Source organism: Hevea brasiliensis, chromosome 14 (genome assembly GCF_030052815.1).
Source record: "Hevea brasiliensis isolate MT/VB/25A 57/8 chromosome 14, ASM3005281v1, whole genome shotgun sequence".
Classification (NCBI taxonomy): Eukaryota; Viridiplantae; Streptophyta; class Magnoliopsida; order Malpighiales; family Euphorbiaceae; genus Hevea; species Hevea brasiliensis.
Genome location: NC_079506.1, coordinates 83,207,875 through 83,230,720, shown reverse-complemented (window position 1 = coordinate 83,230,720; position 22,846 = coordinate 83,207,875). Strand labels below are relative to the sequence as shown.

The following is a 22,846-nucleotide window of genomic DNA, read 5'->3' as shown; positions in this document are numbered from 1 at the left end:
TTTGGTTGTTTTCTTAGCTTGTATTGAGTCAAATTTATTAAATGATTGTAATAAAATTGTCAAGTGAGCCGGGACAGCCTTCTTCCTCCGCCCAGCCACCACAGTGACCGCTGTCAAGTCTGTGAGTAAAATATTAATTTTAATTGTAATTTCACTATTATTAAATGTTTAAGCATGCCCATGCATCACTTATATGTATGTATCCAAGTAGTTAAACTCTAGGCACGTTTTATGCTCCATTAATAACTGTTAAAGTGCCATGGATGTTGTTGTGGTAATTTGGAGTAGTGTGCGTGCGTTGGTGTGCGTGTGATGTGGTATTGACCATGGATAGGACGGGTAGACACGGCTTGAGATCTTCGCTGGGACCCGGTCATTCGGGGTAGACACGGCTTGAGTTCTTCGCTGGGACCCTGATTTGGTTATTAAGTGGAAGTCCGAGCTGAGTTCTTCGCTAGCACAGGTTGGATTTAAGAGAGCTGTATAGGGTATCAGCTCCCATATATTATGATTGATATTACTGGGTGTGTGAGTGCTCTAAATTACTTTTTTGCTGTTATGATGTGAAATTATTGCTGATGTTGCATTTCACTCTACAGGGTGCATTAGCTTTAGATAGTTATAGGGATTATGGTTAAAATTGATATTTTTCTCTCTGAGTCGAACGCTCATTCTTGTTCAATATTTTTCCAGGCCACAGGAGGATATTTTTAAGGTTAACCTGCTTTTCTCCCTCATAGGTTGTTTATTAATATTTGTATAAACCTGTTAATTCTTTGAATTTCCGCATGTGTTAGAAATATTTATTTGAATTGAGTCTGTAATATAAATTGTCAATGTGGACCTGTAAACTTATTATTTTATGCATGTTTGATGGACTGGATGAGGGAGCTGAGCTCCCCTTTATTTTTATGTTGATATGAGTATGTGGAGGGTGAGCTGAGCTCCCCAATTGATATATATTGTGTTTACAGGTCGGGTGAGTCAAAAACTCCCCGTTGAAAGGTCTATGTTATGGCTGTACTCTGTCCGGTGAATTCTTGAAATTGGGCTTAAATGGGCTTTAGAGTTGGGTTAAGGAATAGTTAGGCTTACTACGGGCCTCGAGGGTTTTAGGCTAGCCCAAGTCCTAGTGCCGGTCCGGCCCATAAGTAGGGTCGTGACAAATTCTATACACATATAAATAAAAAAATATTTAGCTTAACAATTATTAAACTCGCTCTCATATGAGTTTGAACTTATATTAGATACACTCAATGTTAATATTTTGTGATTAACAATTTAAGAATAAAAAGAATTTAACTTTTAACAATATATAATTATAATTTTAAATTACAAATGTATCCTAAAAATCATCAATTTGACTTTCACCATTTCATTAAATGTACATTAATTTTTTTTAAACATACATTAAATTTTTAAAAACTTATCAATCTATTTAAATATTAAAATTAAGATATAAAATTATACTACTTTCATCCACCTTTATTTGTCATTTTTTTAAAAATATTTTGTCTAAAATTATCTATCACTTTAAGAATATGAAGGTGTATTAATTTTTTTTTTAATTTTACATTCTCTTTATGAAATATATAATTTTGTATGACTCATCTTATTACCCTCATCGTATCTCTTAATTATGAGAGATAAAAGGTTAATTTAATTAAATTAAAGAAAATTTTATTATAATTTAAGTGATTTAATTACTTTTCTTAATTACCATGTAAAAACCTTAAATAAAAAATAAAAGTACAAGAAAATAGTATATGATTATTATCAAAATATATTAAATTAAAATTAAAATTTAAAAATTCTCAATAAATACTTTAAAATAATATTTTTAATAACAGTTTAAATAATAATACTAAATTATCTCTAAGTTAAAATTAATATCAATGAAAAAAAAATAATTTAAATTATTTTGAAGTCTAAGTCGTGTTTCTTTTCTTCTATGTTTACATTATTCTCCCCTTATTATATTTGTACTTTTACCATTTTATAAAAATAATATAAGTTATTTGTGTAAAAAAATTAATCAATTTTTTTAAATTTCTATGTAATCAAGTCAAATTATTTTTTAATAGAGAAAATATAAAAATAATATTAAAAAATTAAATAAAAATATTTGAATAATTTAACATAATAAAAATTTTTATTTTTATTTTTATTTAAGAATATATTTTTAAAATATTATATTTTTTAAAATATAAAAAATAATTAATTAATTTTATTAAAAAGAAGAGATTAAATCATGGCGTTTTCTGATATATAAAGTTTAAATAGTAATTTGATTAATATTAATTAATGAAAATTTTAATAAATAAATTAAATAATTTAATAAAAAAATATAAAAATTAAGTAAAATATTTTTGAAAATATAAAAAATAAATAATTAATTTTATTAATAATTTCCCAGAATCGACCAATACAACAGTTATGCTGAGGAAAAGTAACGCTGTACGATTGAAGCCGCACTTGACCGTTAACATAACTCTAGTCTAACAAAAACGAAAAAACAATTGAGACGGTGCACAACACGCGCCCTTTCTCACCTGAGCATTATTGGGTGTGAGTCAATATTTCCTCTTTCTCCGCCTCTTTTGACCCAGTCACCTCCTCCTCCACTTCGCCCCCTTTTCTTTTTTTTCCCTTCCAAGCCCAAAAGCAAAAAGAAATTTTTTTTTTTTTAATAAAAGAACACGAAAATCACGCACAAAATTCAGATTCCAGAAACTCAGAAATCCCAACTGCTTTTGTTCTACCTCTAAATTTAGTGGATCTGCTGCTAAATTTGGAGTGGCACGAATTAATTAGGGTTTTTCTGTGAGAGAAAGTTTGCATAGTTCACTAAATCTCTCAAGATGATGATCTCTAGGGGATTGTTTGGATGGTCCCCACCTCATATACAGCCGTTGACGCCTGTTTCTGAGGTTTCTGAGCCTCCGGAATCGCCATCTCCTTACCTGGATACCTCTGCTGAAGCGGCTGCCGCTGCTGCTGCCGCTGCTCAGGCTGAGGCGGAGGAGGAGATGGAGGAGCCTGAAGATTTGGATCCTCCTCCTGCTGCTGTTCCTTTCTCGCGTTTGTTCGCTTGTGCTGATCGACTTGACTGGTGTCTCATGATCGTTGGCTCGCTTGCTGCTGCTGCGCATGGTACTGCGCTTGTTGTGTACTTGCACTATTTTGCGAAGATTGTTCAGGTTATGGGGATTCCTCCTGATAGACCTGAGGATCGATTTGACAGGTTCAAAGATGTGAGTATGAATATTTCGATTTTTGAAAATTTTTGCTTGTATTTTTTGTAGTTTCTGTGTTTGCTTTGTCGATGGGGAAATGAGGGAAGTGGAAGGAAGCTGAGGTACTGAGTTACGGGTTTTTGGAGTTTGTTGAGTTCAGGTGAATTGAGCATATTTGGTACTTAGCTGAGATTGGTTGGCGGGTTAATTAAAATTAGGGATTTGGGACTTAGAATTGGAAATTGATGAAGTTTGGAATGGGATGATGTAGTTTGATAGCACTTCTTTCCTTTGTCTGTTCATTGGAAGGCAATATGGTCTTTTCTAGTGACAATTGGATGAAGAAGCAGATTTACATTTTGAGTTGAGTGTTTGATGAATTTTATGATTCTGCAGTTGATCTTAAATCTTGCATGATTTAATGTTTTCAAGTTTTTTTTTTTTCATTTGTTGGGTTTGGTAACTACTAATGTAGCTTCTGCCGAGAAGAACACTATTTTGAATACGTTAATTAAGGGAACTAGAAAATGTTTTTAAGGTATATTTGACATGTTTTGGTCCGGAGAACTCCACCTGAGCTAAAACTTGTTTCAAAATCTTGTAAAATGGTTTTCTTTTCTTTTCTTTTTCCTTTTTCCTTTTTCCTCCCCCTCTTTCTCCCTCAAAAAAAAAAAAAAAAAAAAACAAAAGAAAACCATTTCAACTGCAATGCCAAACAAATGCTAGATGGGAAATTTCATGATATGGATAAATTGTCACAGTGTGCGACTCTGTGTCTGTGTTGAATTATAATGTATTGAAAACATTGGATGTCTGCATTTTTTTAATCTCAAGGGGCTACTGATGTGAACCTCAAGATCCCAAGAAAGCCAAAATTAAGTTCAGACACTAAAGAATACCTTGACCTGTCAATTATATAAAATTGAAAACCAAGATAATTCAAAGTTAGAATTAAGGATTCTTGACCCAAAGTTTATAATCAAACAAGAACTAAGAATATCAAAAATTGTTAAATCCTACAAGATTAATCACTCTTGAAGAATTTAATTTAGTTTAAGAAAGAACTTAGGAAAAATCTCTCTCTTGTATTAATTTTATCAAAAGTAATTTTCCCTTGAAAAAGTATTAAGTTAGCCTTATATATACGGCTGAAACCCTAATTCTCTAAGCTAAAAAGAATAAGATAAAACCCTAAAAACTAATAAAAAAACTGGATTGGGCTGCACTCATACCTAAGGCCCAAAAACACATAAATAAGGCCCAAAACACATATTTGACTAAAAATAATTAAATAAAAATATTCAAACTTGTCCTAAATTAAAAAAGATATACTAAATTTGCATAAAAATTCATCAATTCTATCCAAATATTTTTTGATCATCTCTCACACAAACTTAGACCAAATTAAGGCACTTTTTATCTTCTTGGAACCCCAATTTATTGATTGTATCTCCATATTTAGCTTCTTGTGCAACCGCTTCCTCAATTAATTCTTGCATCTTTTTAACTCTAGTCCTTGTGATTGGAGCTTCTTGTGCAATTGCATCTTGAATCATTTCACGAGCATTCTTAGGATCTTGTTATTCTTGTTGATTTCCATCATCCCCTCCCTCTTCAAAAGGATTCGTCCTCGAATCTTCACCTACATCAAAAGGGGAAAGATCAACAACATTAAAAGTAGCACTCACATTGTATTCACCAGGGAGATCCAACTTATAAGCATTGTCATTAATCTTGCCACCACTTGAAATGGACCATCTCCTGTAGGATGAAGCTTAGACTTCCTTTGAATTGAAAATCTTTCCTTCCTCATATGCACCCAAACCCAATCTCCTGGTTGGAAAGTAACTTACTTTCTTCCTTTATTAGCTTGAACTGCATATCTCTTATTCTTCTTCTCAATGTGCTGTTTAGCTTGTTCATTGATCCTTTTAACCAATTCAGCCTTCTTCTTTCCATCTAAACTTGATATCTCATGCACAGGCAAAGGAATCAAATCTAATGGAGTTAAAAAATTAAACCCATAAACAATCTCAAAAGGTGAAAAACTAGTAGAAGAATGCACACTTCGGTTATATGCAAATTCAACAAATGGTATACATCTTTCCCCTGATTTCAAATTCTTTTTAACAACAGCACGCAAAAGAGTTATTAAAGTTCTATTTACTACTTCGGTTTGTCCATCAGTCTGTGGGTGACATGTAGTAGAAAATAGCAGTTTAGTATCTAACTTATCCCACAATACTTTCCAAAAGTAACTTAGTAACTTAACATCTCTATCACTGACAATGCTCCTAGGGATGCCATGCAACCTCACAACTTCTCTAAAGAATAAATCAGCAATATTTGTGGCATCATCAGTTTTATGGCAAGGAATAAAATGTGCCATCTTGGAAAATCTGTCCACTACCAAAAATATAGAATCTTTACCTTTCCTAGACTTAGGTAACCCCAAAAAAAAGTCCATAGACAAATTAACCTATGGTTCACTAGGTACAGGTAAAGGTGTATATAAGCCTTGAGGTAAGACTTGGACTTTGCTTTCTTACATGTGATACGCCTAGAGCACAATCTCTCTACATCTCTCTTCATATGAGGCCAAAAGAAGTGTTTTCTCAATGTATCCAAAGTCTTAGTAACCCCAAAATGTCTCATGAGACAACCACCATGTGACTCACGCACAAGTAACTCCCTCATAGAGCAATTAGGCACACATAATTTATTCTCACGAAATAAAAACCCATCATGCCTATAAAACTTTTGAAAAGCAGTTTTCTCACATGCATCATAAATAACAGCAAAATCAGAATCCTTAGCATACAACTCCTTCACATACTCAAAACCTAACAATTTAGTATTAAGAGTAGAGATAAGGGCATACCTACGTGACAGTGCCTTAGCAACTACATTTTCCTTACCTTGCTTATACTGAATAACATAAGGAAAAGTCTCAATAAATTCCACCCACTTGGCATGCCTACGGTTGAGCTTGTTTTGCCTTTTCAAGCGTTTCAATGACTCGTGGTCAGAATGAATCACGAACTCCTTTGGCCACAAGTAATGCTGCCATGTCTCCAATGCTCGCACTTAGGCATAAAGCGCTTTGTCATACGTTGAGTAGTTCAACACTGTACCATTCAGCTTTTCACTAAAATATGCAATAGGACGTCTCTCCTGCATCAAAATAACACCTATCCCAATCCTAGAAGCTTCACATTCTATTTCAAATGTTTTAGTGAAATTAGGAAGACTCAGTAACGAGGCAGAACATAACTTATCTTTAATTAAGTTAAAAGCGCGGTTTTGTTCCTCGCTCTATGTAAAGTCAACATTCTTTTTAACAATCTCCGTCAAAGGTGCAGCTAAAGTACTGAAATCCTTAGTAAACCTTCTGTAAAAGCTAGCTAAACCATGAAAACTACGTACCTCAGTAACAGATGTAGGAATCGGCCAGTCACGGATAGCTTTCACCTTCTCTTCATCCACCTTGACACCTTTGGCACTAATCACATAACCCAAAAACACAACTCTTTCTACGCAAAAAGTACACTTTTTAAGATTAGCATACAATTTATCTCTTCTAAGCACTTCAAACACACACCTCAAATGACGCATATGTTCTTCCATGTTTTTACTGTACACTAATATATCATCAAAGTATACTACCACAAACTTACCAATGAATGCACCCAAAACATTGTTCATTAATCTCATGAATGTACTAGGTGCATTAGTCAATCCAAAAGGCACAACTAACCACTCATATAAACTATATTTTGTTTTGAAAGCAGTATTCCACTCATCTCTTACTTTCATCCTAATCTGGTGGTATCCACTTTTCAAATCAATTTTCGAAAAGACACAAGCACTATGCAATTTATCTAACATGTCATCTAGTCTAGAAATGGGATATCTATACTTTACCGTAATCTTGTTGACAGCTCGACAGTCAACACACATCCTCCAAGAACCATCCTTCTTAGGCACTAATAGCATTGGAACTGCACATGGACTCATGCTTTCTCTCACATACTTTTTTTCCAGTGACTCCTCAATTTGCCTCTGAAGTTCCTTTGTCTCCTCAGGATTACTTCTGTAAGCTGGTCGATTGTGAATTACTGCTCCAGGAACAAAATCAATCTGATGTTCGATCCCTCTAATAGGTGGCAACTCATTAGGCATATCTTCAGCAAAGACATCTTCAAACTCCTGTAAAAGAGAAATAGCAGAACTAGGCAAAGAACTGTTAAGGTCAGCAAGATTCAAATAAGCTTCCTTGTACATAAGTACAATCATTGGCTTTCTAGCGAAAAATGCACTTTTAACGTCTTTTTCTTTTGCAAATAAGCTCATTTTTCTCTCTTTGCTCTCCTTTTGCACTGGATTCACTTTTTTTCCAGTCTTACTCAATGACTTTTCACTCCTCTCTTTATTCTTCTCTTTATTTTTACTCTCAATCACTCTCTTCTCCTCATTAGAACTCTCGGCCTCTCCTTTTTCTACACTTTTACTCTCAGTCTCACTAGTGTTTTCCTTCTCAATTGATCTCCTCAACTTCACTTGATCCTCATATACTTGTCTAGGAGTTAATGGAGTCAATGTTATCTTTCGGCCATCCTTTTCAAAAGAATACCGATTTTTGTAACCATCATGTGCCACTCGCCTATCAAACTGCCATGGTCTACCAAGCAGATGACCCGCATGCATAGGCACTACATCACATATAACCTTATCATGATATCTACTAATGGAAAAAGTAACTAGAGCTTGCTTAGTCACCTTAACTTCTCCACATTCATTCAACCATTGTAACTTGTATGGCCTAGGATGTTTCAAAGTAGGCAACTTCAATTTCTCAACCAATAGTGTACTAGCTACATTGGTACAACTACCTCCATCTATTATCATACTACATGCTTTATCCTGAATGAGGCATCTAGTATGAAATATATTTTCCCTTTGCTCCTCTTCACCAACCTCTCCCTTCACTTGCATATTCAATGCTCTCCTAGTGACTAATGCACTACCCTCTACAGCATACTCCACATCAGTAGCATCTTTTAATGGAGCCATAGAATCGCTATCTTCATCACTTTCAGTCTCTATATCCCCATTATCCCTTGAGATCATTGCCATTGTGAAGCAATATGACCTGTCCCCAAACATCTAAAACACTTTATATCCCTATTTCTTTGAGATTGGGAAGAGTTCATACCTTTATCTTTATTATACCCATGAGGCTTACTCGTACTTTCTTCATGCTTAGGCTTAGAAACAGCCTTATCCTCCTTATTAGGCCAATTTAGTTTCCATGAGCTCTTAGGAACTGAACTTGCGCTACTTCCATACCTCGGCATCCCTTTCCTCCTAAGTTGCTTTTCAATTTTTATGGCCATATGTACCATGTCCTCTAGCTTCACATAATGCTACAACTCAACTAAATTAGCTATTTCTTTATTCAAACCACCTAAGAATCGAGCCATTGTGGCTTCTCTGTACTTCTCAACATTTGCCCGAATCATAGCCATCTCCATCTCCTTATGGTATTCTTCCACACTCTTTGTCCCTTGTGTGAGTCTCTACAGCTTCTGATGCAATTCTCTGTAATAATGGTTAGGGACAAATCTTTTTCTCATTACAACTTTCATCTCATCCCAGGTATCAATAGGCCTCTCTCTGTTTCTTCTCCTGCTTAAAATCATTTGATCCCACCATACAAGAGCATAGTCAGTAAATTCAACAGCAGCAAGTTTTACCTTTTTCTCTTCTGAATAGTTGTGACAGTCAAAGACTAGCTTAACTTTGCGTTCCTGCTGAAGGTAAACATCTGGATCATTCTTCCCTTGGAAAGATAGAATTTTCATTTTGATGCTCTCAATGTTTCGATCAATACCATCTCTACCCCTGTCATCTCTCCTCGGCCTTCTTTCATGCCTTTCTCTCCTCCGATAAAGTTTGTCCTCATTTATGATTGAAGTCCGATCATCATTATTCTCATCTTCCTCATCTTGCTCATCTTCAAACTCTTCAGGTGGAGGTTTATTGTTGTTGTGTCTAGCTTGCCTCCTAGCATTAGGTCTTTCCCTCTGCAAGTTACCTATAGTAGCCTCTTGCCTATTTAGTCTAGCCTCTTGCCTTTCCATTTGATTTCTCATGTCTCCAAGCATCAAAGTTAGTTGCTCATACTATTGTTGAGTAGCTTGTATTATGAAGAATTGATATGATTTCTCTTCTTCACTATTTTTGTGTGACATAATTGGAAAACCTGCAGAAGAATGTTAGCAAATATCCTCACAACGCTCCCTCATGTGTTTACACTCAATCAATGTCACTCCACTCGTGTTTCACACAATTTAGGCTTTTACCCTCTTATGTGCTCACCTTTTTTCACTATTTAATTTTTCCTTTTAGCTCTTTAAGGAGCTAACCAAACTCAGTCAAAGTAACCAACTTGTAATATTTAACAAAATTAAAATTCAAGATAAGACTGAAGACACGAAATAAAAATAAGCAACAGAAAGATGAATACAAAGATAGAATGATAAAGGACTCTAGAATTCAAAGAAACGGAATAAGATACCAAATTATTAGAAATTGAAACAAACGAAGCATTAAAGAAGCAAAAGCTTAGGTAAAATTTAATAATTTAGGGTGTGTAGTGAACCCTAGTTGTGCCACACCAAACGAAACAGTAAAGAAGCAAAAGCCTCGGTAAAATTTAATAATTTAGGGTGTGTAGTGAACTCTAGTTGTGCCACACCAAATCTGCCTCCTTTTTTTTTGTTTTTTTTTTTATTTTATTTTTTTGGCTTGTAGCAGACTTGAAATTCTGCAGAAAAAAATTCTGCAGTTTTTTTTTTTTAAACTGCTGCAATTCAATTTTTTTTTTCAGTGGCAGATCTGAAATTCTGCAAAAAAAAAAAAAAATTGCATTTTTTTTTTTGCCAGCAGAACTGAAATTCTGCAGAAAAAATCACAGTTCTTTTTTTTTTTTGGCAGGACTGTAATTTTGCAGAAAAAAGAAATCTACAGTTCCTTTTTTTTTTTTCTTTTTTTTTTTTATACTAAAATGGCAAATCTAATTTTCTTTTTTTTTTTGAAACAAGAGACACAAAAGGAAAGGAAGGGAAAAAAAATTCAGATTAAGAATTACTGAAGAAAACGCAAGACATAAAGGAATAAGGAAATCGATGAACAAGTCACAAAACGAAATAGTACGATGAACAAATAACAAAAAAAAGAAAGCACGAAAGGATAGATAGAACCTGATTTGGGGGTCAAAGCTTCGATACCAAATTTGATGTGAACCTCAAGAACGATGCCTTGAAACCCACGAACATGTTTGGTTTATAATCCCAAGAAAACCAAAATCAAGTTCAGACACCAGAGAATACTTTGACCTGTCAATTATATAAAATTGAAAACCAAGATAATTCAAAGGTTGAATTAAGGATTCTTGACTCAAAGTTTATAATCAAACAAAAACCAAGAATATCAAAGATTGTTAAATCCTACAAGATTAATCACTCTTGAAGAATTTAATTTAGTTCAAGAAAGAACTTAGGAAAAATCCCTCTCTTGTATTAATTTTATCAAAAGTAATGTTCCCTTTAAAAAGTATTAAGTTAGCCTTATATATACGGCTGAAACCCTAATTCTCTAAGCTAAAAAGAATAAGATAAAACCCTAAAAACTAATAAAAAAACTGGAGTGGGATGCACTCCTACCTAAGGCTCAAAAACACATAAGTAAGGCCCAAAACACATATTTGACTAAAAATAATAAAATAAAATCATTTAGACTTATCCTAAATTAAAAAAAAAAATACTAAATTTGCATAAAAATCCATCAATTCTGTCTAAATATTTCTTGATCATCTCTCACACAAACTTGGATCAAATTAAGGCACTTTTTATCTTCTTGGAACCCCAATTTATTGATTGTATCTCCATATTTAGCTTCTTGTGCAACTGCTTCCTCAATCAATTCTTGCATCTTTTTAACTCTAGTCCTTGTGATTGGAGCTTCTTGTGCAATTGCATCTTGAATTATCTCATGAGCATTCCTAGGATCTTGTTGTTCTTGTTGATTTCCATCAGCTACTGTTGTTTCATTGCTAATATTTTCATCTCTAGGATTTCATTTAGAGTTGAATCCTACCAACTTTGTGTTTTTTTTTTTTTTTTTTTTGATACAAATCCTGCCAACTATTTTTGCAACTTCTGCTTTATCTTTAGACATTTCTAGGGGCAACTCTTACTTGAATTATTGTATGCACATCCATTGTGTTTACAATTGATGCCATAATTATATGCTACAATCATTAATTTGTTTTTCTTAATTAATAGAGAAAATGTATTAAGGTTGGGTTAAGGAAAAGGCAGATAATAACTAAAAGAGCAATTACTATCAATAACAGGCCTTTGTTATTCAACTCAGCTAAACCTCAATCGTAAACTATCATGATCAGTTGCATTAATCCTTTTCTTCCATTCTAGTTAGTTTAGGACTGTATTTTATCACAAGGCCTAGTGATCTAAAATTCTAAATCCTTATTTGCTGCTTCATTCTATGCCACTATTGTTTTCCTCTCATCATCTTTATTTATTCAACTTGTATTGGTATAATTTTTTGTGTAGGTACATCTACCATTCTCTCTTATCAATTTATTCTTAATGGGTGCCATTTTCATGTTCCTTCAAGTGTACTTAATCTTTACTTGTTCATTTCTTGTTTTTTTCACACTTCCATCTTTACACTTTATCTCTGTCTACTTTTGGGATATGTTGCTGCTTCGTTGCTCAACATTTGCTAGCACACATTTTTGCTAGCCAAATGCAGCCTTGCAAAGCTTCTTCTCGATCTTAGTGGGGGTTTTATGATTACTTGAGACACCATGATGTTTATCCATTTCAATCATTCTGCCTTAGTCTTAAGTGTGACTTCTTCAATTTTCTTGTGCCTTTATAGGATATAACCTATTTATTGTAAGTAATTGCTATGTAGAACTTTTGCTCTACCTTGATTGTTCCCAATTCTTTCAGTTTTGCTTATGAAAATTGCAATGTATATTTTTATTTGATTCAACATTTCTGTGTAGGTTCTTTGATTATAGGGTGTATCTCCTTAGCTTTAAGATTGTTTAACCTCACGTTGGTTTTCATCTATTACAACTATTTCATTGGCAAAATGCATGCACCTCTTAGTATCATCTTATATGTGCTTTATCAGTTTATTTAGGTTGATCCTTGGTGCAATTCAGCTTTGGTAAGAAATTCTGCGTGTTGACCCGAAGTCCTCATACTTGTAGATGCTCCTTCATATATATTCTTGATGTTGTTCTTAGATTTTTCTTGCGAGAATGGACCTGTAAGACAAGAGAGAACATTGGGCAACTTATCCGATACTTAAGTCAGTAATTGGAACTAAGTAGAGTATAGAATTAATTAGAGAGAACAATGTATTTCACTATGAAGCCTTGAGCTCCTTGTATAGGCGTGGAGTAAACTCCTGTTTAGATTGGAAGTATGATCGTATGATCATAGTAAATTCTTATCTTAGTGGAAGTATAATTAGAGTGGGATTCGGAATCCCTAATAAGGTAGGATACTTATCCTGAGTGGGTAATGTTTGTATTGGAATAGGATTCCATACATTCGAGTATTTTGGATGCTACTGCACCATTAGTCTCCCTCTAGGATGAATCTTTAGGTTTGGTGTTAGACAGTTGTTAGATGACAGAGTTTTGGCCATGTGATAGGGCCTTTTGAGTTTTATTGGGTGAACCATCGCCTAAATATTTTGGTTGGTGTATTATCGCCTTAAAGAGTGGCTTTTCGATGCCTCTTTGGGTGGACTTATGTCTTGAATGGCTTGCCGATGTGTATTTGGGTGGACTGATGCCTTAGGTGGCTTGGCGATGCCTTTTATGGAAAACTTATGTCTTAGGCTCTTTACAAGTGGATAGATGCTTTGAGTTCTTTGCAATTGTTGACCCTTTGACAAGCACATATCATTTGGAGATTTATTGCAAAAATCTTCTAGAAATTCTTTGAATTTTTTGGCAGATATAAAAAGGGAGTGACAACTTTTTGTGTTGTTTCCCACAGACGATGCCATTGATGTTTTTGGATTTTTTCTACGGGTATGAATCTACAAGACAAGAGGGAACACTAGGTCTTTGATGCTTAAGTCAGTAATTGGAACTGAGTAAAATATAGAATTAACTAGACAGAATAACGTACTTGACTGTGGAGTCTTGAGCCCTTTATATGGGCATCGAATAAACTCCTATTTAGATTGGAAGTGTGATCATAATAGAATCTTATCTCAGTGGAAGTATAATTAGAGTGGGATTCAGAATCCCTAATAAGGCGAGTACTTGTCCTGAGTGGGTAATGTTTGTATTGAATTAGGATTCCATACATTCGGGTATTTTGGATGCTATTGCATTAATTCTCAAATGCATAAGAATTGTCAAAGATGCAAGGTGCAAAAGCCACAACATACTTGGGGCCTAAGCATTAGGTGTGAGGGTATGCTCAAGGATGTGAGTGAGGCGCACATTTATTCTTAAAATATGTATAAATCTTTTACAATATTTGAACTTGTAAATTATAACTATTGAATACAAAAATATCTAAAATTTTATGAAACATCAATTATACAAAGAATGTCGCTGCTGAAAATAGTAGTAAGGTGCAATGAAATCACAAAAACAAGATTATAATATTAGACTTCAAATTCTACTCTAAAGCTACATCAACACTGCAAAGAAGATGACTGCAAAAGTTAGTTCAACAAAGGCCATATGCACCCAATAATACACAGGATATAAGTAAATCCAACCAAGAGTAAAATTGCAAAAAAAAAAAAAAAAAAAAAAAATCTCATAGACCTTAAAAGGTACACTAAGATCTCCTTAAAAGGCTTGTACTTGGGCATTGTGGTATGTGATATAGGGATGAATCCTTGCTTAAGACTAACCAAGTGATGTGATATAGCCATATAGGGCCTCAGTACGCTTGGTGCCTTTGGCACACTAGAAGTGTTAACAGGGTGGGAAAAAGGATGTGGAGCCATTTCCCTTCCGTGGCCCCACCTTAATGGAGAATTATTGCCCTTGTACCCCTAACAACAATAAAATTTTCCCCATTGCTTCCTTTTGGGGTTCCATATTCCCTGCTTGTTTTTGTTGTTGTTGTTGTTTTTTTTTTTTTTTTTTTAATAATTTGGATTCAATATTAATTATACGAAAATGCCGATAAAAATATCATATTTCTTGTTAAGATACGAGTTATCCCAGTCTCAAGTATACAAATACTGTTGGAGTAGGGGATCCTGGCAGTGCACGGAGTAATATCCCCCTTCCTGTTACAGGGCTGATTTTCAACTGTCCTGACACTTTTAAGTTCTAATTATTTTATTTAATTAAACTAAAGTAGCTTCCTGGAGCGGACTTTGGTGCGAGTATGAGAGAGAGAGAGAGAGAAAGAGAGGCGATTTTCCACTGTCCTGGCACTTCTAAGTTCTAACTATTTAAACTAAAGTAGCCTGACACTTCTGATTAAACTACAGTAGCTTCCTGGAACTGACTATTGTGTGTGTAAGAGAGAGAGAGAGAGAGAGAGAGAGAGAGAGAGAGAGAGAGGCTATCTTCCACCGTCCTGACACTTCTAATTTTTAACTATTTTATTTAATTAAACTGCAGTAGCTTCCTGCAGCAGACTTTTGGTTGTATGAGAGAGAGAGAGAGAGAGAGAGATAGAGAGAGAGAGAGAGGGTTGGTGTGGAGGGAGGGGGGGAGGGAGATCGTTGCTTGGTCTTAGATGAAGTATTGACCTGGAAGAGCAAAAGGGATATCCAAGACATGCCAGCTTGTGATGTGAATTTTCAAGCATGAGTGAGGCAGGGAGATTTTTGTTTGGTCTTAGATGAAGAGAGTTGACCTGGAAGAGCAAAAGGGAAATCCAAAACATACCAGGTTGTGACATGAAGTTTTGTGTATGTGTGAGCAGCATGCCTTTTTAACTTGTCATTTATAAATAGTGTACCCTAATCCAATAATGAATATTTGTCTTGGATAAATTAAAAATTGAAAATAGCTTGCGTGACGTTCAAAAAAAATGATCTGTGTTACTTTTTTGGGCGGCAATATGCTCAAAACCATTTGGTCCAGCCAGTTTTGCATGGCCAAGTTTCTTTTATGCAGGCATAAGGTAAGATACCTTTGTCATAAGGATAAAGGATGCTTTATCTATGTCCAAGTTTGGCTAGGAGTTTACATATCTCAAATTTTTGTTTTCAATGATTGAAACTTGGACATGAATAGCCATTTCATATGTGCATACAATTCAAGGATATGTACCTTCATATGTTCTTTAGGTTATTTTTAAGTAGGATATTTAGGGTTCCTCTGTACTAAAAATAAAGTTAAATGTTTTTGTATATTTCAAGCAGAAATGACATCTTTTCATTAACCAAGCTGTTTGTTTTCTGCAGCTATCTTTAACCATTGTCTATATAGCTGTGGGTGTTTTTGCAGCTGGTTGGATTGGTAAGATTTAGATATTTATCATAATTATTTATGTTACCTTCTCATGTATATTTTCTTCTTTGTTACCATTGATGCTAACTTGGTTTCTGTAATAGAGGTATCGTGCTGGATTTTAACTGGGGAGCGTCAGACAGCTGTCATAAGGTCTAACTATGTTCAAGTATTACTTAATCAGGACATGAGCTTTTTTGACACCTATGGGAACAATGGGGACATTGTAAGCCAAGTATTGAGTGATGTGCTGCTCATTCAGTCTGCTCTTAGTGAGAAGGTATCTTAGAGATATATCATTCTGCACTTTTTGACTTCACAGATAATTTATCTAACTTATTGAGAGGTCTTCAATGGTGTAGGTCGGAAACTATATTCATAACATGGCAACATTTTTTAGTGGTCTTGTCATTGGATTTATCAACTGCTGGCAGATTGCCCTTATAACATTAGCCACTGGTCCATTCATTGTTGCTGCTGGAGGTGTATCAAATATATTTCTGCACAGGCTTGCCGAGAGTATTCAAGATGCATATGCAGAAGCCGCTAGCGTTGCTGAACAGGTTTATTCTTTCTCCTGTTATACCTTAATGACTCCACAATTCCACCCCTCCCCCTCCCCACCCACAAAAACAAAAAATGGCCCTTGCACTCATAAAGGAAATGAAAGGATTATTTATTTATTTAGTCATTTAAGATATAATAATGAGTCTCTCTCTCTCTATACAGATTTGCTCTTGCCTTGAAGATGAATGTTTCTTCTTCATACAATACAACAGTGTTGTTAATTACCATCTCATGAATTTGGTTTAATTTAGTATATTTCTCTTTCAAAGAAAGACTACAAGAGATGATCATATGGATAAAAATTAGGTCTTCTAGATTAATATATTTAGTTTAATCTTAATGAATAATGGCAGAACGGGTGCTTGAGGTGCAAGGCTTAGAGGAACCTGCCCTAGCACCTCAACCTGCAGAAGGTGGGTGAGGTTGCATGCCTTGAGTGATGTATATACATTTTAATGGTGGCCCATGCAACGGAACTTCTACTTGTCCGGCTTTGTAGTAGAATTTATCCAGCGTGCTTCTATTTAGTGAAATGAGCTATGATCCATTTGTTAATGATTTCTTAAATTACGCAGGCAGTCTCATATATTAGGACCTTATATGCATTTACAAATGAAACATTGGCCAAGTATTCTTATGCAACCTCACTACAAGCGACTCTGAGATATGGTATTTTGATTAGCCTCGTGCAAGGACTTGGGCTTGGGTTTACTTATGGGCTTGCAATATGTTCTTGTGCCTTACAACTATGGGTAGGAAGGTTCCTGGTTACACATAACAAAGCTCATGGTGGTGAAATTATAACAGCCTTGTTTGCTGTAATTTTAAGTGGCCTGTAAGTGTCTTGCTCTTCTCTGTTGTTGGTGCTGTTATCTTCTATATGGTTTTCTTATCTGCCCTCTTGGGTGTTTCACAGTGGGCTGAATCAAGCAGCAACAAACTTCTATTCATTTGACCAAGGACGAATTGCTGCTTATAGACTTTATGAGATGATAAGCCGATCTTCCTCCACAGTTAATCAAGATGGAAACACCCTAGTGTCAGTGCTAGGAAATATCGAGTTTCGGAATGTATATTTTAGCTATCTCTCTCGTCCTGAGATCCCTATCTTGAGTGGATTTTACCTTACTGTACCTGCTAAAAAAGCTGTGGCACTTGTTGGCAGAAATGGCTCCGGAAAAAGTAGCATCATCCCTCTCATGGAGCGGTTTTATGATCCTACCTTAGGTCTTTGTGACTCATCATATATCACTTAAGGTTTCATTGAATTTCCTTAACAGCAGTTTTTCATTTCTTTTTATTTTATGTTGCAGGAGAAGTTCTTTTAGATGGAGAGAATATTAAAAACCTAAAGCTGGAATGGCTCAGAAGCCTAATAGGACTAGTCACTCAGGAACCTGCCTTGCTGAGTTTGAGCATAAAGGATAATATCGCATACGGACGAGATGCTACTTTGGATCAGATTGAAGAAGCTGCCAAAATAGCACATGCACATACATTTATTAGCTCGCTTGAAAGGGGCTATGAGACACAGGTGAAACTAACAAGACTAAGTTTTTGCTTGAACCTGTGTTATCTGTTATTTATCCTTTGGCCAATCCTTTGAGAATTTAATTCTTGTGCATTACAGGTAGGTAGAGCTGGTTTAGCATTGACGGAGGAACAGAAAATTAAACTTTCTATTGCTAGAGCAGTGCTTTTGAATCCAACAATTCTTCTGCTTGATGAGGTGACTGGTGGACTTGATTTTGAAGCTGAGAGAACGGTGCAGGAGGCTTTAGATCTCCTCATGTTGGGACGTTCAACCATAATAATAGCTCGGCGACTTAGTCTTATTAGGAATGCTGATTACATAGCTGTAATGGAGGAAGGTCAGCTTGTTGAAATGGGTACACATGATGAACTATTAAACCTGGATGGTCTATATGCAGAGCTTCTCAAATGTGAAGAAGCTGCAAAACTACCAAGGAGGTATAACCCTGCGAACAAAGTTTTTACCACAACAAAATTTCACGTGTATGCAGTTTCTTTTTTCAAGTACAGTTTTTTCAAGTAGCAAAATTTTTTGTGGTATGCTAAAATAAAATACATGATTATGAGATATGTATCTTTCTCCAGGATGCCAGCTAGAAACTACAATGAAACTAATGCTTTCCAAATTGAAAAGGATTCTTCTGCCAGTCACAGCTTCCAAGAACCATCGTCTCCTAAAATGATGAAATCACCGTCTCTTCAGAGGGTTCCAGGTGTATTACGGCCTCCGGATGGCACCTTCAACTCACAAGAATCACCTAAAGCTCTGAGTCCACCACCAGAGAAAATGATGGAAAATGGTCTTCCACTGGATGGAGCTGATAAGGAACCATCAATAAGAAGACAGGATAGTTTTGAAATGCGACTACCAGAGTTACCCAAGATTGACATTCAGTCAGCAAATCGACAAACATCAAATGGGTCAGATCCTGAGTCACCTGTATCACCCCTTTTGACATCTGATCCCAAAAATGAACGTTCCCACTCGCAGACTTTTAGTCGGCCTCATAGTCACTCTGATGATATTCCAACTAAATTTAAGGATGGAAAGGATACAAAGCATCGGGAAGCACCATCTTTCTGGAGACTGGCAGAACTTAGCTTTGCAGAGTGGCTTTATGCTGTTTTAGGAAGCATTGGTGCTGCTATCTTTGGTTCTTTTAATCCACTTCTTGCTTATGTTATTGCGCTGATAGTGACTGCTTATTATAGGCCTGAACGTCATCACTTGCAGCAGGATGTAGACAAGTGGTGCTTGATCATTGCCTGCATGGGTGTGGTGACAGTTGTTGCAAATTTTTTGCAGCACTTCTATTTTGGTATTATGGGTGAAAAAATGACTGAGCGAGTCCGGAGAATGATGTTTTCAGGTAAATAATCCTTGCTCTTGTAATTAGGTGCTTGAGAATAGAAAATAACAAAATAGAAATTCCTGTATATGAAGTTTACCTTGTTACTGCCTACTACGTAACAGCAATGCTGCGCAATGAAGTTGGATGGTTTGATGAAGAGGAGAATAGTGCCGACACATTATCCATGCGGTTGGCTAATGATGCTACATTTGTGCGAGCAGCTTTTAGCAACCGGCTTTCAATATTTATACAGGACAGTGCTGCTGTTGTTGTTGCTGTTGTCATTGGAATGCTGCTTCAATGGCGATTGGCTCTCGTGGCATTGGCAACCTTGCCCATTCTCATGGTTTCTGCAATTGCACAGGTTTGCATATTTTCTTCCTACTTTTCAACTTGATATCATTTAATTGATTGTTGACTCATTGCATCATATTTCCTAGTTTTTGAATGGACCAATTTGTGGATTGCTACTCTTTTGATCTATATTACTGGCTGCACACTGATAAAACAGATCATATAGTTGCTTTTGCTTATACCATAAATTGTAATTTTAGGTATTCTATTGCTATTGTCATCAGTTATTGAGTCAATTCAACAAGATCTATCTCCTTGTTGCTTTTTACAAGATTGCAAATGCAGTTCTGGAATTATTTTCGTCAAGATGATTCAATCCGATTTCTCCAGGTGTCGAGCCTTTTAGTTTATTGTATTCATTGTGAATTTGAAAAGAGAAATAGGAAAATTTCTGATAGTCGCATATTAATGTGTGAGATGCTCTGGAGCAAAGAGTGAATGTCTGATGCATCATCCTGGTCTTTTGGTGTGACCATTAAGTTTACTTTAATAGGGGATGTGTAAGGATGAAGAAAAGGAACCTTTACTAGAGGATATGTAAGGAATGGAGAAAAGGAAGCAAAGGAGTTGTCAGTAAGGTTGTTAAGGAGATTTGTTTGTTAGTTGTAACTGACTTAAATGATTAGTAACTGGACTATAAAAGGTGTGAGCTGGAGTTGTAATGCATTGTGATTTGTTAAATGAAAATTCTGAATCTCCCAAACTCGTAATTTTCTCTCCAAAATCTTCTTCTTCTCTTTCCTTTCCACCTGCTCATTTTATCTTCACTTTCCCTCTCTTTCTCTTACTTTCATTCTCTCTATTTTTCTCCAAACACCTTGTTTCTCGTATATGAGCTCTACTCTAACCTAAACGAGTGGAGTTTGTTCCCGATGATCCCAAGATACAAGTCTTATCAAATGGTGTGGGCTATCTTGTTTCTTATGATTGGCATTTCCGTCCAATTTGTAGCATATGGTTGAAAACACTAGAGTGAATATGTCAACCAAGGAAAATGATGTTGAATGCTATTGCTACTTCTCAGATTGCTGTTTTCTGCATCTTATTGTTTACCTGCTTATGTTTTACTCACCTTGGATTTGGTATTGAGACTGAATTGTTCAATTGTTTTGAAAATTTCATTTGTATGATCTGTTGGTCTTTGCCATCCTTGCAACAGATATATGATCTTTCCAGTCTTAACTACTTTCACGTTTCTTGGATGTAAGAGTTAAATAAACTAAACTTCAATTATATTAACATTTTTGGTTTTTGACAATTTAATAATGACGCATTATGGTATCTAATTTTTCTACCCTCGAATTCTGAATGGCTGCCAACTGAAATATTGCAGAAGTTGTGGCTTGCTGGATTTTCGAGGGGAATCCAGGAGATGCATAGGAAGGCATCATTGGTCCTTGAGGATGCTGTTAGAAACATTTACACTGTCGTAGCATTCTGTGCTGGTAACAAAGTAATGGAGCTCTACATATTGCAACTGACGAAAATATTCAATCAGAGTTTTTTACATGGAATGGCCATTGGTTTTGCATTTGGCTTTTCACAGTTTCTTCTGTTTGCTTGTAATGCCCTTCTTCTCTGGTACACTGCATACTCTGTAAAGAATGGCTATATGGATATGCCTACAGCCATCAAAGAGTATATGGTCTTCTCATTTGCAACATTTGCACTAGTTGAGCCTTTTGGTTTGGCTCCATACATTCTTAAACGGCGGAAATCTCTCATTTCAGTATTTGAAATTATAGATCGAGTGCCCAAGATAGATCCAGATGATAACTCAGCACTGAAGCCACCTAATGTATATGGGAGCATCGAATTGAAGAATGTTGATTTCTGTTATCCTACTCGCCCAGAAGTGTTGGTATTGAGCAATTTCAGTCTCAAAGTTAATGGTGGACAAACAGTAGCAGTGGTAGGAGTTTCAGGCTCTGGAAAGAGCACTATTATCTCTTTAATTGAGAGATTTTATGATCCAGTTGCTGGTCAGGTTCTACTAGATGGGCGAGATTTGAAACTTTATAATTCGAGATGGTTGAGAAGCCACCTAGGTCTGGTTCAGCAGGAACCAATCATCTTCTCAACGACCATAAGAGAAAACATTATATATGCTAGGCACAATGCTAGTGAATCTGAGATAAAAGAGGCTGCAAGAATAGCAAATGCTCATCACTTCATCAGCAGCCTGCCTCTTGGTTATGACACGCATGTGGGAATGAGGGGTGTGGACCTGACACCGGGACAGAAGCAGAGAATTGCAATTGCTCGAGTGGTGCTGAAGAATGCACCCATCTTGTTATTGGATGAAGCTAGCTCGTCCATTGAATCTGAATCTAGTAGAGTGGTGCAAGAGGCACTAGATACACTAATTATGGGAAACAAAACAACCATTCTGATAGCTCATAGAGCTGCAATGATGAGGCATGTCGACAATATTGTTGTTCTAAATGGAGGGCGAATTGTTGAGGAAGGGACCCATGATTCTTTGATGGCAAAGAATGGCTTGTATGTCAGGCTGATGCAACCCCACTTTGGAAAGGGTTTACGACAGCATCGACTTGTTTAAGTTGGGTTTGACATTCAGGCTTAGTTCCTTTGTATAGCTCTTATTGGCCATTTTTAAATTGCTGGAAATGTTGATACTTTGCATTACAGAATACTTTGGAGTGAGCACGTTCCAGCGAAAATGATGAGGCTTGTAACAATTTTTGTATGGTTGGATGGGTGGATTTCAGTGGTGGCAGTGACGGACAGTTATAGCTTTGTAGTGTAGGGGTTTAGAAATAGAGATTTTGGAGCTTGGTTGGCTATTAAGGACATGCTCTAAGGGCTAGATGCATATTATTTTTGGAGGCAAGGATTAGGTTGTTGCCTTGTCTCCGCGGCGGTATATTGATTTGTTCTTTAATCAAAAAATGGGTTGGAGGGGAGATAATTCTAGTCCTAATGGGGTGTGCTTCTTGGGTTTTGTTTTGGTTTTTCTAGATATTCTTTTCTGGCTTTCTTATGGATTAATGTGACTCTGACTAGCTTGGACGATGATGAATGTGTTTCATACTGTAAATTTACATTTGTGAAAATGAAAGTAAGTTTAGAAGAGAAAAGAGGTGGAGGGTATTTGTTGTAATCTTCCTTTGTAAATAACCACTTGGATAATTTATCATCATTTTAACCTTTTCCGGCATAATTAACTAGTTCAATTTTTGTCCCATTTTGCTTTTAATGTATCAGACTAGTGCCCCTTTTGTAATGCCTGATGA

The 22,846-nt window shown here is 35.8% G+C and overlaps 1 protein-coding gene across 2 annotated transcripts; it reads left to right on the top strand.

Annotated features, from left to right (window-relative positions):
* Window positions 1–2,606: 2,606 nt before the first annotated feature.
* Window positions 2,607–22,797, top strand: LOC110662820 (ABC transporter B family member 20). 2 transcript variants are annotated; one of them, XM_058133540.1, is made up of 11 exons: window positions 2,607–3,254; window positions 15,738–15,792; window positions 15,888–16,063; window positions 16,146–16,346; window positions 16,926–17,185; window positions 17,267–17,577; window positions 17,664–17,884; window positions 17,981–18,366; window positions 18,469–19,253; window positions 19,358–19,599; window positions 20,923–22,797. In XM_058133540.1, the coding sequence occupies exons 1-11, from the start codon at window positions 2,862–2,864 to the stop codon at window positions 22,150–22,152; spliced, it is 4,260 nt and encodes a 1,419-aa protein (XP_057989523.1). In that variant the 5' UTR covers window positions 2,607–2,861; the 3' UTR covers window positions 22,153–22,797. The 2 variants fall into 2 exon arrangements, with proteins under 2 accessions (XP_057989523.1, XP_057989524.1); XM_058133541.1 differs by having other exon boundaries at window positions 2,608–3,254; window positions 17,981–18,321.
* Window positions 22,798–22,846: the final 49 nt, after the last annotated feature.

What these genes read in the sequence shown, in the direction of transcription:
- LOC110662820 (XM_058133540.1), top strand. Translation starts at nt 2,862, where the DNA reads ATGATGATCTCTAGGGGATTGTTTGGATGGTCCCCACCTCATATACAG. An exon ending in GATTTGACAGGTTCAAAGAT is followed by an intron (nt 3,255 to 15,737) that starts GTGAGTATGAAT and finishes TGTTTTCTGCAG; the next exon opens with CTATCTTTAACCATTGTCTA. An exon ending in AGTCTGCTCTTAGTGAGAAG is followed by an intron (nt 16,064 to 16,145) that starts GTATCTTAGAGA and finishes TCAATGGTGTAG; the next exon opens with GTCGGAAACTATATTCATAA.